This window comes from Pestalotiopsis fici (assembly GCF_000516985.1).
Source record: "Pestalotiopsis fici W106-1 unplaced genomic scaffold PFICI_Scf_8, whole genome shotgun sequence".
NCBI classification, from domain to species: domain Eukaryota; kingdom Fungi; phylum Ascomycota; class Sordariomycetes; order Amphisphaeriales; family Sporocadaceae; genus Pestalotiopsis; species Pestalotiopsis fici.
This window is the reverse complement of record NW_006917098.1, coordinates 2,238,879-2,250,904: the sequence shown is the minus strand read 5'-3', so window position 1 is coordinate 2,250,904 and position 12,026 is coordinate 2,238,879. Positions and strand designations below refer to the sequence as shown.

The 12,026-nt window shown below is 50.3% G+C and overlaps 4 protein-coding genes across 4 annotated transcripts; 1 reads left to right on the top strand and 3 right to left on the bottom strand.

Annotated features, from left to right (window-relative positions):
* Nucleotides 1-1,316: 1,316 nt before the first annotated feature.
* Nucleotides 1,317-1,905, bottom strand: PFICI_11370 (uncharacterized protein; the record flags this gene model as incomplete). Its single annotated transcript, XM_007839951.1, has 3 exons — nucleotides 1,317-1,513; nucleotides 1,625-1,637; nucleotides 1,750-1,905. The coding sequence occupies 3 exons, from the start codon at nucleotides 1,903-1,905 to the stop codon at nucleotides 1,317-1,319; spliced, it is 366 nt and encodes a 121-aa protein (XP_007838142.1).
* Nucleotides 1,906-2,880: 975 nt separating this feature from the next.
* PFICI_11369 (uncharacterized protein) lies at nucleotides 2,881-3,563 on the bottom strand (the record flags this gene model as incomplete). Its single annotated transcript, XM_007839950.1, has 2 exons — nucleotides 2,881-2,944; nucleotides 3,037-3,563. 2 exons carry the CDS (start codon nucleotides 3,561-3,563, stop codon nucleotides 2,881-2,883), a joined length of 591 nt encoding a protein of 196 aa, XP_007838141.1.
* Nucleotides 3,564-4,298: 735 nt separating this feature from the next.
* PFICI_11368 (uncharacterized protein) lies at nucleotides 4,299-5,666 on the bottom strand (the record flags this gene model as incomplete). Its single annotated transcript, XM_007839949.1, has 2 exons — nucleotides 4,299-4,770; nucleotides 4,864-5,666. 2 exons carry the CDS (start codon nucleotides 5,664-5,666, stop codon nucleotides 4,299-4,301), a joined length of 1,275 nt encoding a protein of 424 aa, XP_007838140.1.
* Nucleotides 5,667-8,709: 3,043 nt separating this feature from the next.
* On the top strand, nucleotides 8,710-11,499 carry PFICI_11367 (uncharacterized protein; the record flags this gene model as incomplete). Its single annotated transcript, XM_007839948.1, has 1 exon — nucleotides 8,710-11,499. The coding sequence occupies one exon, from the start codon at nucleotides 8,710-8,712 to the stop codon at nucleotides 11,497-11,499; it is 2,790 nt and encodes a 929-aa protein (XP_007838139.1).
* Between the last annotated feature and the right edge of the window lie 527 nt (nucleotides 11,500-12,026).

Here is a 12,026-nt window from a genome sequence, read left to right as displayed (position 1 = left end):
TCTCGCACATTATATAGTGCCTTGACACAAGCTGTAAATGATCTAAGAGACATACAAGAAAAGCGGCTGACATGTAATAGAGTCATCGCGAAAGAGGCTTCTGTAAACGATCCTCAGCAAAGAGTCGAAAGATGTGGCCAAATACTCTACAGCTGATCGAGGAGTTGTAAATATTTCCTTTCTTGAACTTTCAATATGTTTGTAACAATCTTAATTGTCAACATTCACTCTCACCAGCACCGCCCAAATATTAACAAAATCACACCAAATAAAGAACAGAGACACAGTGATGAGGGAGTTCGTTGCAAGAGAAAGTATGCCCAAGCGAGTTCATGTGACTCCAATTAGTTGGATGAGCTTGGGCGGATGTCCTGAAGAACATGTTGAGTCAACTTTTTCATGGCCTGTCAATCGCTAATGAATATCATAGTCCAGTCTTCGGCATTTTATCTGTAGTTCGTCGGCTACAACACCTTGCTCACTCGGTCCCATTAAAAGTGAACCAAGCCTCCCTCACAAAGTCGGATAAAATGATGCAAGGTTCGACTTTGAGATGGTAAAAGAGGGAGAGCCAGAGAAAAACAAAAACAAAGGAATCTCAGGCGAATCCAAAGGAGGACTCGAGCCCGGCACACTGACAGAGTAGTCATAGCCCTCTACGCTCTTACCATTGAGCCAGTATGTCTACCAAGTTTATTTGTTCAGGTCTGGTCGCCAGGGTGCTGGACCAGAGACAATGGTTGGCAGTTTAATCTGATACTTGACTCTTCTCAGTGCAAACGGACTGTGCAAACGAGCATCCATCTTTTATTCAGCTACAACGAGCCGAGTCACTGGTTTCCACAAAGATTTCGATGGCACTGTATTAGATGCAAAGTTACTCGAGAGGCAAAAATTAGATGGTATCGAGCATTACTCAAGGTATGCCGTCAGTGTGTTCTGTAGATCATGAACTTTTATTTTGTTTTGTCTTCATTCTCTTATGCAATGCGCGAATCCTCTTCCGTGGAGCCTTACTCCTAGAGTATCATACGTTTTTTTTTTCTTCTTCCCAAACCAGTCGTAACCTGTGTGCTATGATGGGGGTGTCTAGTACCACCCAGGCAGGTTCCAAACCGCAAAACCTGACCAAGGCTGCCTTCCGAGCTGACAAGAAAACGTGTCGAACGCCGGGGGGATGACAGAAAATGGATCATTCATGAGGCAAAACATCCCAATCCAAATGTAAATCAGATACAGCGGTACCCATCACCGTCTCATCCAGGCTGAACCAAGTGGGGTGGAAAGAGAAGGGAGGGGAGGGGTTGAATCAAAGTCTAATCCTCATCCATCTTCTCATCCTCATCTCCGCCAGCCTCAAAGTCCTCATCGTCCTCCTCCTCTTCGTCGGCGGGGACGTTCTTGGCAGCCTCGGCCCAGTTGATGACCTTGCCTCGAGTGCGGCGGCCACCCTCGACGATGTTGTTCAGGTCAATCTCGTCGAGGTTGTCCTCGGCCTCCTCATCGCCGGCACCTGAAACGCAAGGAATTGGTTAGTTTAGTCTATTCACTCAACAACGTGCAACAAAACAAAAAACACTCTCCCCCATCAATGGGTTGTTGCCAAAGAGTTTTTGCGCCTTACCATTGTTCTCGGCCTAGGAACAGAATCAAAGACATTAGTATAAGCTATGCGCCAAAAGCGGGTCTGCGTTTGCGATAATGATAGTAGAGTGAGTAGTGATAGTAGGTAGTGGAGCAGCAACTCACCTCGTCGTCAGAAGAGTCGTCATCTTCGTCCATGGTCTGGTCGACAGGCTCCTCGGTGGCAGTGGCCTTTCCCTTGCCCTTGGTCTCAATGGGAGCCTCGGCGACCTTGGAGGGGTCATCGACAGGGAGAGTAGTAGAACCGTTCTCGGCAGACATCGTGGTCGACTTGGTCTGAAGATGCTTCTGTGGGTGTTTTGGGGGATCAATGGAGGGCGCACCGACAGATTTTGCAAAGGCGATTGAGCGCAAGTGATCTGGTTTGGATTCAAGGCGCAAGTTGGTTTGGGAAGTGTGTGTAGAAAGGTTCAAGTAGTAGTTCGAAGAAGGTTGAGTGCAGGCGCTTCCACGTCCGTCGCAGCTGTTTATTAGTCGGCCCATCAATCGCGACTTGAGCTTCCTGCTGCTGGGTAACCGCACTAGTCTGTTTGACGCCTAGCACCCCCGCCATCACATGCAGATAAGCTTCCGATAAGAGCTGTTTGAGCGTTTGCATAAGTCGGAATCACTGAGTAATGCTGGCTTATGCATCCGTGTGTGATGTAGATCCAGAGTTAGCCCGTAGATGGGTATACATGTAGCCTGAAAGCTCTCTTCTTCTACTCAGTCACCATATCATCACTGTTTGCACTCAAGATAGTCAGAGATTGTGGAACAAGTCAGTCAACTTGGAAACATATGGGTCTCATTTTGGTACAACAAACTGTCATTTTTAGTGACCAAGTCAAGCCACATGTGTCAGAATGCCCTGAACTGTCAAGGTCTCAACGCTTCGTAAGGCCATGGATTATTTCCTTTCAGAAGTTCCTGGTGACCCTCTGGGATGAGCAGTAGCACTGAGTGTCGTTGAAAGGCTCGTTGTGTGAAAATATCGTGATTGATCCTGCACATGGGGACATAGCAGTGCCCTCGGACTACATCAGGCCTTGCCAATCTCTACGCAGCTCTGCTCGGATAATCCGATTGTGTAGCCAACGGTCCTGAGCGAAGTAAAAAGGTAAGAATAGCAATGGGCTTGTCGTTTGTGGGTCAATGCGCCCTTCCAGGCTATTAGTGATTGATAACGCCTGATGGGTGGGAGGTCGGTGAGTGTATCGCGTCTTATTCTATGATCAAGCAACAACAGCTACTCTATCATTTTCCATCTCCGCCGCCGGTCATGGAAAGGAGTACCACGATACCAATCAACCACCAGTATCTGTAAGATGTATAGTTAGCATACTGTTGATCTTGATCCTCTTCTCAATCACATATGGAACCAGCATAGGTAGAAGAAAGGGGTGACCGTACTTCTGCAGGAACGTCTTCTCAGTCTCCTCCTCTCTCTTCTTGCCGTCGGGGGTCAGCTTCACCGGAGCATTGAGCGCAACCTGCTCGCCCTTGCCGACCACGTTGACCACGGCCTTGGGGCCAAAGTCGCGCGTCTGCCCGGCGTCGATGCGGACACCTCGGAGCGCCGCACCCACCACGTCGCCCGAGCCCTGATTGACGTGCAGGATGACGTGCGGGCTGTATCCCTTGCCAAAGTTTTGTATCGATGCGACGCTCGCCGACCCCGACCAAGACTGCGTCGAGGGCGACCACACGCCCACGCGCACACTCCGAGCCTCTCCAAACCCGGACTCCTCGAAGTCTGGGAATTCAAAGTTGGATATCGAGGCCTCCGACGGCAGGTAAGGGTCGTACGTGACTTGGGCGAGGAGCACGGGTGCTGGCGCCGACGATAGCACCGGTTGGATGTAGACAGCCGCGGTGCGCTCTGCGGCGCTGGCAAGACCTGCCAGTAGTAGGCCCGAGAACAATGTCGGCAGCTTCATGACTTTGGTGCCCGAAGGAGGTGTCGACAGAGAGGATGAGCCGGAGGAAATTGTGCCTTTGCAGCAGACGTGCAAAGAGAATTGTCGTCGTTATGTCGAGTCCAGAGTTGTAGAGGGTCTGTCGCTCCGAGGCCTTGGGTCAGGTCAAAGTGCCGGGGGCTAAAACGAGCTTGGGGGGCTGCGTGGCGCTTCTTGGGGGTCCTGCCAACCATTATCGCAGATCACCACAGGGTCACATCATTGCTTACCTACGCAACCATGCTTTACAGTACTATACTGCATTACATATCAAACTGCATTTTTTTCATCTTCCAGCTATGCTAAAACAACCATGGAAACAGCGTCACGTTGCAAAGTCCTGCAGCTGAAAAACAGCCAGACGTCTTTTCTTATGTAATCTGAACTTGATTTTTTGCAACAACTCCATGGAAGAACGCAATGGCTAAAATGTGCAATGAAAAACATGGGATGCGCAGGCTGCGGAAATGGTTCACGCTTCTCCGTCTCCCCTGACTCCTGTTTCTGCAGTTTGAAGCTGTTCATTTCAACCTACTGATGACCTTTCAGCCACAAAGGTCTTCTGCCGCCTCGCTCCACAAGTGATTCGATAAAGATGATGATTTCCCCCAAGCAATGCTCCAGTCCAAATACCAATATCAATGTGACCTGCCTGAACTCCTGAATTTCCCAAGTCTGGGCTGCTAACCTAGGCACATGGCCTGGACGGCTGCCTCCTCACGCCTTGCTTTCCTCATTCTCGTCGCTTTGTCCAATATCGTCGCTGTCCTCAAAGGCCTCAGAACTGCCGCCATCATCACTCGAGGCTTCATCCTTTTGCAGGGTATATCCGTCACAGCGCTCGACAAGTCCCTTGTAATATGCCACAAGTACCTCTGGGTTGGGTATTATCTTCCAGTCAACACGATAGAGAAATTCGAGTTCGAGAAGCTTCAGCTCCGCAATTTTAACTCCGCCGACACGGGCATAGAACGAGTTATTCCAAAAGCTGTCAGAGAGACCCTTGCCCGCCACCGTAGCCGCCGTAATCAAGAACCGGTGCACTGTAAGCGTGTTGATGGTAAAGTCCGGGTACAAGGCGCAGAGACGGTCGATGTAATATACCATGGAGAGAAGGAGCGGAGGCGTAAGAGTGGCGTGCTTAGCAAGTCTATGTAGATAATCCAACACTGAAATTCCTGGCGCCGTCCTGCATCAATATCAGTAAACACACGTGTTTCCTTATATGCGGTCTGATGACTGATCCCATGCCAAAAAAAAAAAAAAAAAAAAAAAACTACACCTGGAATGGAATCTGGTTAAGTGCCCACTCTTCATTGCTAGAGAATCGTTGGTCTCGATGAGCTCCGACAGCATGTTTGCGATGAGGACCACCATGTCTTCGACATCGCAAAACTCATACTTAAGGGGTAGCAGTTTCGCTGGACCTTGGTCGGTTCGAGAGCGTTTTGGCGACGATTTTGATTTGCCATTTTTGGAAATGGCGGCAGCACTGCTGGAGCCGGGCTCGGGGGTGGCCTGAGCCAGGTCTTGCGAGTTGCGCCTTTTTGCGGGTGATAGAGGGTTTGCGCCCGAAGTCACATGGTCGGGTCTTTTGGGAGACAGATTTGGCTCGGGAGGATCCTTGGGCGTTGCGGACTGTGATTGTACATATGTCGATGGCGCCGCGGTGGTTGAGTGTGCTGTTGCTGTTGCTATGGTAGCAGAGTTCGCCGCGGCCGCGGAAGATGAGGGCAGGGCTTCGGAGAGCGGCGGCGGTCTGGCGTTTTGCACGGGCACCGTTGGGTCGAACGGCTCCATCGGTGAATACTGAGTGGCGGCATCGACGCCAACATATTGTTTCGGCCTACAGTGCTGCAATTGCGACTGCGGCGGCGACTTGAGCGAAGAACCCAGAGCGGCGGGTTGCTGTTGTTGCTGATGCTGGTGCTGGTAGGGCACTACTGAGTGCTTGGAATGGCGTCGCGGCAAGTTGGCCGTGACCTTTGGTGAGAGGTGGGGTGATAGATTATGAGGCGCATGGTAGTGAAAAGTACGGGGTGAAGCGCTCGTGGACCGGGGGGCTATCGGAGACGAAGTCAACATGATCCCCTACTACGCATCCTGCTTGTCCTTGCGATCCGAAGCAGGGGAGAAGAACAAGAGTGGTTAATTAGAAGAAAAATCGTAGCTTCCGCTAGCTCGGAGCCGAATGAGGGGTGGATGCGAAAGGCAGTGGCGGTTTGGGACGATCGACAGGCCCGCGATTTCTTTTCGAGTCGTACGTCCGTCCGTCTAATGAGTACTTAGTAGGTAGGTAGGTAGGTAGGTGGGCTGGCTGGCCGTGGACAGTAGTGTAGCGAGCTGGATTCCACCTCTTATGCACGATGAAGGAGGTAACAGTACGAATGGTGCTGTAATTCTATCCCCTAATGATAGAGAGAAAGACAGGGCGCGATGCGTGATGAAAGTGATCGTCTAGAGGGAGAGAAGACGAACGCAGGAAATCTAACAAGGCGATTGCGCCTGACCTCACCAAACTCGAAAACTTATCTTGAAGAGGGGTGCAAAAAGAGAGAGAGAGAAAAAAAAAGAGGATGGGATCTACTTCCTAGGTCAGGTAAAGTTTTGACCCTCAGGCGTCCCTTGGCCGTATTACTGGTTACCTACCTGTGATAATTGTACGGCAGGTCGGTAGACAGGCCGCTGTCCCCTGACTGAGCATCACCTAGCGATCGCTAAAAAAGGACGAGATACCTAACCTACGTTACGCCATGTATCTCTCGCTCACTTTACCTGCCGCAGCGCCCACGTTTTCGCCCTACGTACCTACATGACGGTTGGTTGGCTGGAGTTCATGCAGAATGGGCCCGCGAGGGAATGATGTGATGGAACGAGTGCAGAAGCTTGCGAGCCTAATGACCCTTCAGGGTCTAATGGCGCTGTACTCTTGAAAAATTACTGCGTTGATAGGGGGTGCCGACAGCCGATGGACAATCCCGTCTTCGGCGTACAAACCGGGTCCTTTGTATTGCAGCGGTGAAATATCCATCCCATTCCATTTGCCCATGGCACATTGACATGGGCAAGTTGTTACGAACAAATCATCGTCATTCTATTAGCATGACAAATAAACGCCTTCATACGTGGGCCCGTTATACAAGCAGTCTTTTGCAGAAACCGCATCACCAAAGGCTTCTTGAACATATCGGTCTCAGCTGCCCACATGCCGCCTGCATTTATCAGAGAGTCCCTCCGCATTTTGTCTCATTGCAGGAAAGCGAGTTCAATCTGTTGTTGGTGGACTTGGCGTGGCTGATCTGGGGAGACTGAACTTGCTTCACCGAGGCCTTGGACAGGATTAGCCCGCAGCTCACTGGCACGTATATGACATTGAAGCCTTACAGGGCGGTCTTTCCTATCATGGAAATCGGTCATGATCCGTTGTTCTTACACGAGTCCGTTGACATTGGATTCATTCGATCCAAGGTGTCTGTCCGGATAGAATGAGTCGTGTACCTTGTACGGACACCATGGGTAGGCGACCAGTAATAGAGCGCAGAGACAACACGTGCTGAGATATAGAGAGAAGATCACCCCAGCACAATTTATAATATGGCCACGTACGAAGCACATACATTTAGATATAGAAGATTGCCTGCATGCCCGGTGGAGAGGTCAATACTGCAGACCACAAAATTCCTCGTTTTGGACGAAGCACTGGAAAAACCGATGCCTGATGTGCTCGCTCATTGACAAAGCAAGCGTAGCAGACGACAGCCCATTCTCATTCACGCATCTTTCCGCGGAGGCCAGACAGCCGGGAGGCACGCATTCTGATTCCTTGCAATCTCGTGGAAACCTCAAAATCAAAAGACATTATAACTCCTCCAAGAAACTGTACACCTCACTGCCGCTCAAGTTGCAGTAGTGATAAGTATCTGGGTACGCACTTTGCTTCCCACTGTGAACCGATCTTCTTGGCAGTACTGCATCGTCATGGATGGGAGTGATTCATGGGCCAGCGTATATCTCACCACTCTCCCAATATGAATGATGTGCTAAGGCGGCTCTATATTGTGCCGCAATGAACGCCATCCATATATGGCCCGAACTTGCCTAGAACCAGAGGCGATCTCTACTTCACTTTTCTTTCTTTCTCCATTTCCTTCCATCAGTGGGAACTGAAACTTGCCAACGTGGCCCAGCATTTTCGAGTGCGTTCTTGTTGGGTGAGCCATAATGAATATTACCAAAGAATATGTAGATGCGAGCCCCTCGGGGACTTGTTCAAGTGGGAGTGCATATGCTCATGATATGAAACCTCGTTGTTGATAAATGATAAGAATGCTTGTTCAGCCCTCTGTGTGAGACCTGGAGAAAGTTGGAGATTTTTCTTTTTTTTTTTCCCTTTTCGTCAGATCGGTCTCTCTCTCTCTCTCTCTCTCTCTAAACTACTTACGATCTATATTATCTAGGCAAGGTCTCCATGCAATATGTATCTTGCGCCCAGGATCCATGTTACAACCAAGGTCAGGTCCGTTATTCCGTCCCGCTGCTGATCCATTGGGTAATGTAGGTAGGTAGGCAGTTTGTTAAGTATGTATAGCCTATCGATAAGAGCTGGCAGCAGCCAGTCTAACAAACTGGGCTCGAGCTTTCCCCAGAAACAGAAGGGACAAGAAAAAAGAGAGAGCAGAGTCGGGTACACTAAAAGATTGCGCTAAAAACTTTGCTTAGGTATGTCAAGGTACCTTAGCTTCAGTATCTCTTTACGTTACCTACCTACCCACCGGGAACAACCCAGGCGTGTCGCAATCCGAGATCCATCCGTCCATCCACTGTCGGACCGCCATTGATAGTAATCACTTAATCACGACCTGACCAGAAAGCCCTTTGCGTTGGACTGGTCAAGATATCCTCATCTGCCGCCATCAATTCATTGTTCATCACCACCACCTCCAACTAGCGCTCCGCAGACCGAGACCTGCCAGACTCACAAATTGCCCATCACCAGACGTGTACCGTCAAGCTGGTGGAGGCTCACTCTCATCTGCTGGGCTGATTTTGCCGACGTCATCTCGGCGGAATTTACCCTTCTTTCAATGACAACAACAAAAAGCAGCAGCCAAGTTCACAACAAAGCACCATGGCTGTCGACATACTCTCAAATCTGGCGCCCCACGTAGACGTTGCCGTCCGCCTCGATGCTCTGAGGGCCCTGAAAAACGATATCGTCGGCCATCCGCAGAGGAAACAAGAGTGTGTGCTCAATGGCGCCCTCAAACCTCTAGTTGCGATTCTCGACGAGCGATCGAGCGACTACAGAATCAAGCTTTCGGCCCTCCAGCTTCTCGCCAGCTTTGCGAGCGCTGGATCGGCTTTCGTATACCCGATACACAAGTCCGGTGCACTCGCGGCAGCTGTCGATTGCCTCAAAGATGAGCGGCCACAGATTGTTCTAGCTGCTCTACGAGTAATACGCGACGTTGCCGATGGTTGCACCCTGGCGCCGCCCTTCTGTGCCTTTGGTGAGGCCTTTCTGGCCGACATCCTCTTCAACAACAAAGCCTGCCTCAAGTCATTTGCCACGATACTGGCACAACCCGACAGCAGCCGCACTATTGCCGCGCAGGTAAACATTGTATCACGACTGATCAGTACTCTTTGCCGGGAAAAGGAACATCAAAACGCGCTGGTCAAATACAAGGTTCTCGATGCTCTTGCCACGAAATTGGCAAGCTTTGCCGTGGCAGAAGGACAAGTCATTCCGTGCGCCGAGGCAATCGCAACCTCAGAAGGCTTGCTTGACTTTATTCCTCCTGCAGCAAGACCCGACGGTTTCCGATTGTCAGATATTCTTGGAGCCATCAGTGCAGTTATCACAGATTCTGCTTTCCGATCTGCCCAGCTCTTGTACTCCCACTCGATACTGGCAGTTTTCCCGAATACAGATGTCGACCTGAGCATATCCAAACCCGAGGCGCAACTGGCAGGGCTGAGACCGACGAAGCAAAAGGAGCTCGAGCCCATGGACCTGCTGCTACCCTACTTGCCCAGTCAGAGCCGATCACAGTTATTACCGGCTCGAGCTGCTACTGAGCAAGAGGACGAGGAACCTGAAAGCCCGCTGATTCCATGGCTCATCAGCATGGTTCGAAGCCGGACTGGCAACGAAGCCTTGATGGCGGCGTCTGTCTTGACGTCGCTCTTCAAGTGTGGGTTTGCGTACAAGTCAAGGGAGGCTACACTAGGACTCTTGGTCGTACCAAAACTACTTCAGTTGCTGAGCACAGCCACCGAGAACCTCAACCAAACGTATCCGGAATCGTGTCACTGGGATATTATCGAGCAAGGCCCGACAATACTCGCCCGGCTCGTCACAGACAGCGACGCATTACAAAAAGCTGCAGCTGATTCTAATGCAATCAAAATCTTGGCCAAGTTGCTCAAGAGCACGTATGATCTGCAAGTGCCCGCTCCAACTCCCTTCTGGTCTCCCGAGGATGCACAACCTTCCATGAGTAATGCCAATGATAGTCGGCTGGGTAAGACCGGCCTTCATCCGCGGGTTGCTCATCGTGTTCGGGTGCGCATAAGCACGCTGAAGTCCCTGGGCGCGATGGCTTCATTCAAGGAGGAATACCGCGAGGCTATTGTTGCACAAGATACCGTCCCTTACATAGTGGAAAGTTTGAATACTACAACGGGCGGGCGTCAACGACTGGGGGGCGAGGCAGACGAGAATGACCAGCTGGGTAACCCGCAACAGGTCATCATTGCTGCATGTTATGCCACACGCATGCTTTCACGATCTGTCAACATTTTGCGGACCGCACTTGTGGACAATGGCGTGGCCACCCCTATATACAATCTACTCAACTGGCCCATTGTTGATGTGCAAATTGCTGCTACTGCTGCAATCTGCAATCTGGTTACCGACTTCAGCCCGACGAGAGACACTCTGATCAGAGAGACTGCCAACAATGGAAGCCTCATCAAGACGCTGTGCAACCATGCGAGATCGCAGAATGCTGCCTTGCGGTTAAATGCACTGTGGGCTTTGAAGCACCTAGTTCACATGGCCAGCATCGATCTGAAGAAGACTTGTCTGGAGGAGCTGCAGTCTGGCTGGTTGGTGCAACTCATTTGTGATGACACCGAGGATGAAGCTCTATTTTCATCTAGGTCACGAGATAAGCAGGTTTCCGACGACCTGGACGAAGAAATGGAAATAGAAGACGAGTCGCCTGGACCGAGCTTCCCCAAGGCGACTGATAGCCACCGCCTGCGCCAGCTCGCCGAAGCTCGATTGGCAGGACTGCGCGAGGCCGAGGGCAACGATGTTCGAAAAGCTCGACAAGACGATCTGGCAATACAAGAACAAGGCCTGGGCTTCATTCGCAATCTCATTGGAAGCTCGCATTCCAGCAGCAATGCCGACTCGACAAACGACACGGCCGAAATGATTGACTATCTGTTCAACACCCTCGGCCAGGATCGATTCTTCAATATTCTAGCCACCAAGCTCAGGATCAAGGTGCTCCATGCATTCAGCGGACGTCGCGGCTCATCTGGCAACGAAACTAGGGTTTTGTATCCTCAAGCTAGGATCATTGAGGCTGTCATTTATATCCTGGTTCACATGGCCGCCAGTATACCACGGCATCGACAGCTGGTTATTGCACAGACCGAACTCCTCAAACTCCTGGCCGGTCTGTTTAACAGCCGCGACCGCGAGGTGCGCGTTGCCCTGTGTCATCTGCTCAACAATTTGACGTGGCAGGATGACGCCAATGATGCCCCGGCCTGTTCGCAACGTGCCATTGAGCTCAAGAAGCTAGGCTTTTTGACCAAACTTGAATCCCTTGGCCACGATGAGGAGCTTGATGTTCGTGAACGGGCCAAATCCGCGCTTTGGCAATTGAAACATGGTTAGTTGCCATTGCCAGATCCCTCTTCTGGGACCTGGTGGCCCATGCCGCCTCGCTCACCAATAGAATACTAAAACTGGATATTCTGCAACATTGGCAGTTTAACCTTGAAGTCGTCAATTTGTAAAACATATCCCTTTCTCCCCCACCAAGCGCGTTCATTCCTACTTGTGTATCACACATTTGGAAAACAAGTATAAAACAACTTATTACATGCAGCGGTATGTTTTTTTTTTCATGCATGGAGATGGGAGGGGGAAAAAAAAGTTGTTTTGCAAATAGTATACAATGGAGTCGTGGTGTTTTCAAGCGCTGGGGCCCATACATTACATAGTTTTATATCAGTATACCCAAAAGAAGTAATTGAGAAGTCTTGAAAAAAAAAAGCAACCAATTTATAAAAAGCTATGGATGCCCAGAGGGTAAATTATTAACAAACTAAGATTTGGATAAAATCACCCTTTTATAGCAGCAACCCCCACCCTCTCCTTTTTTTTTTTAAAATAAAAAGTTTCGTTAATAAAGTAAAAAA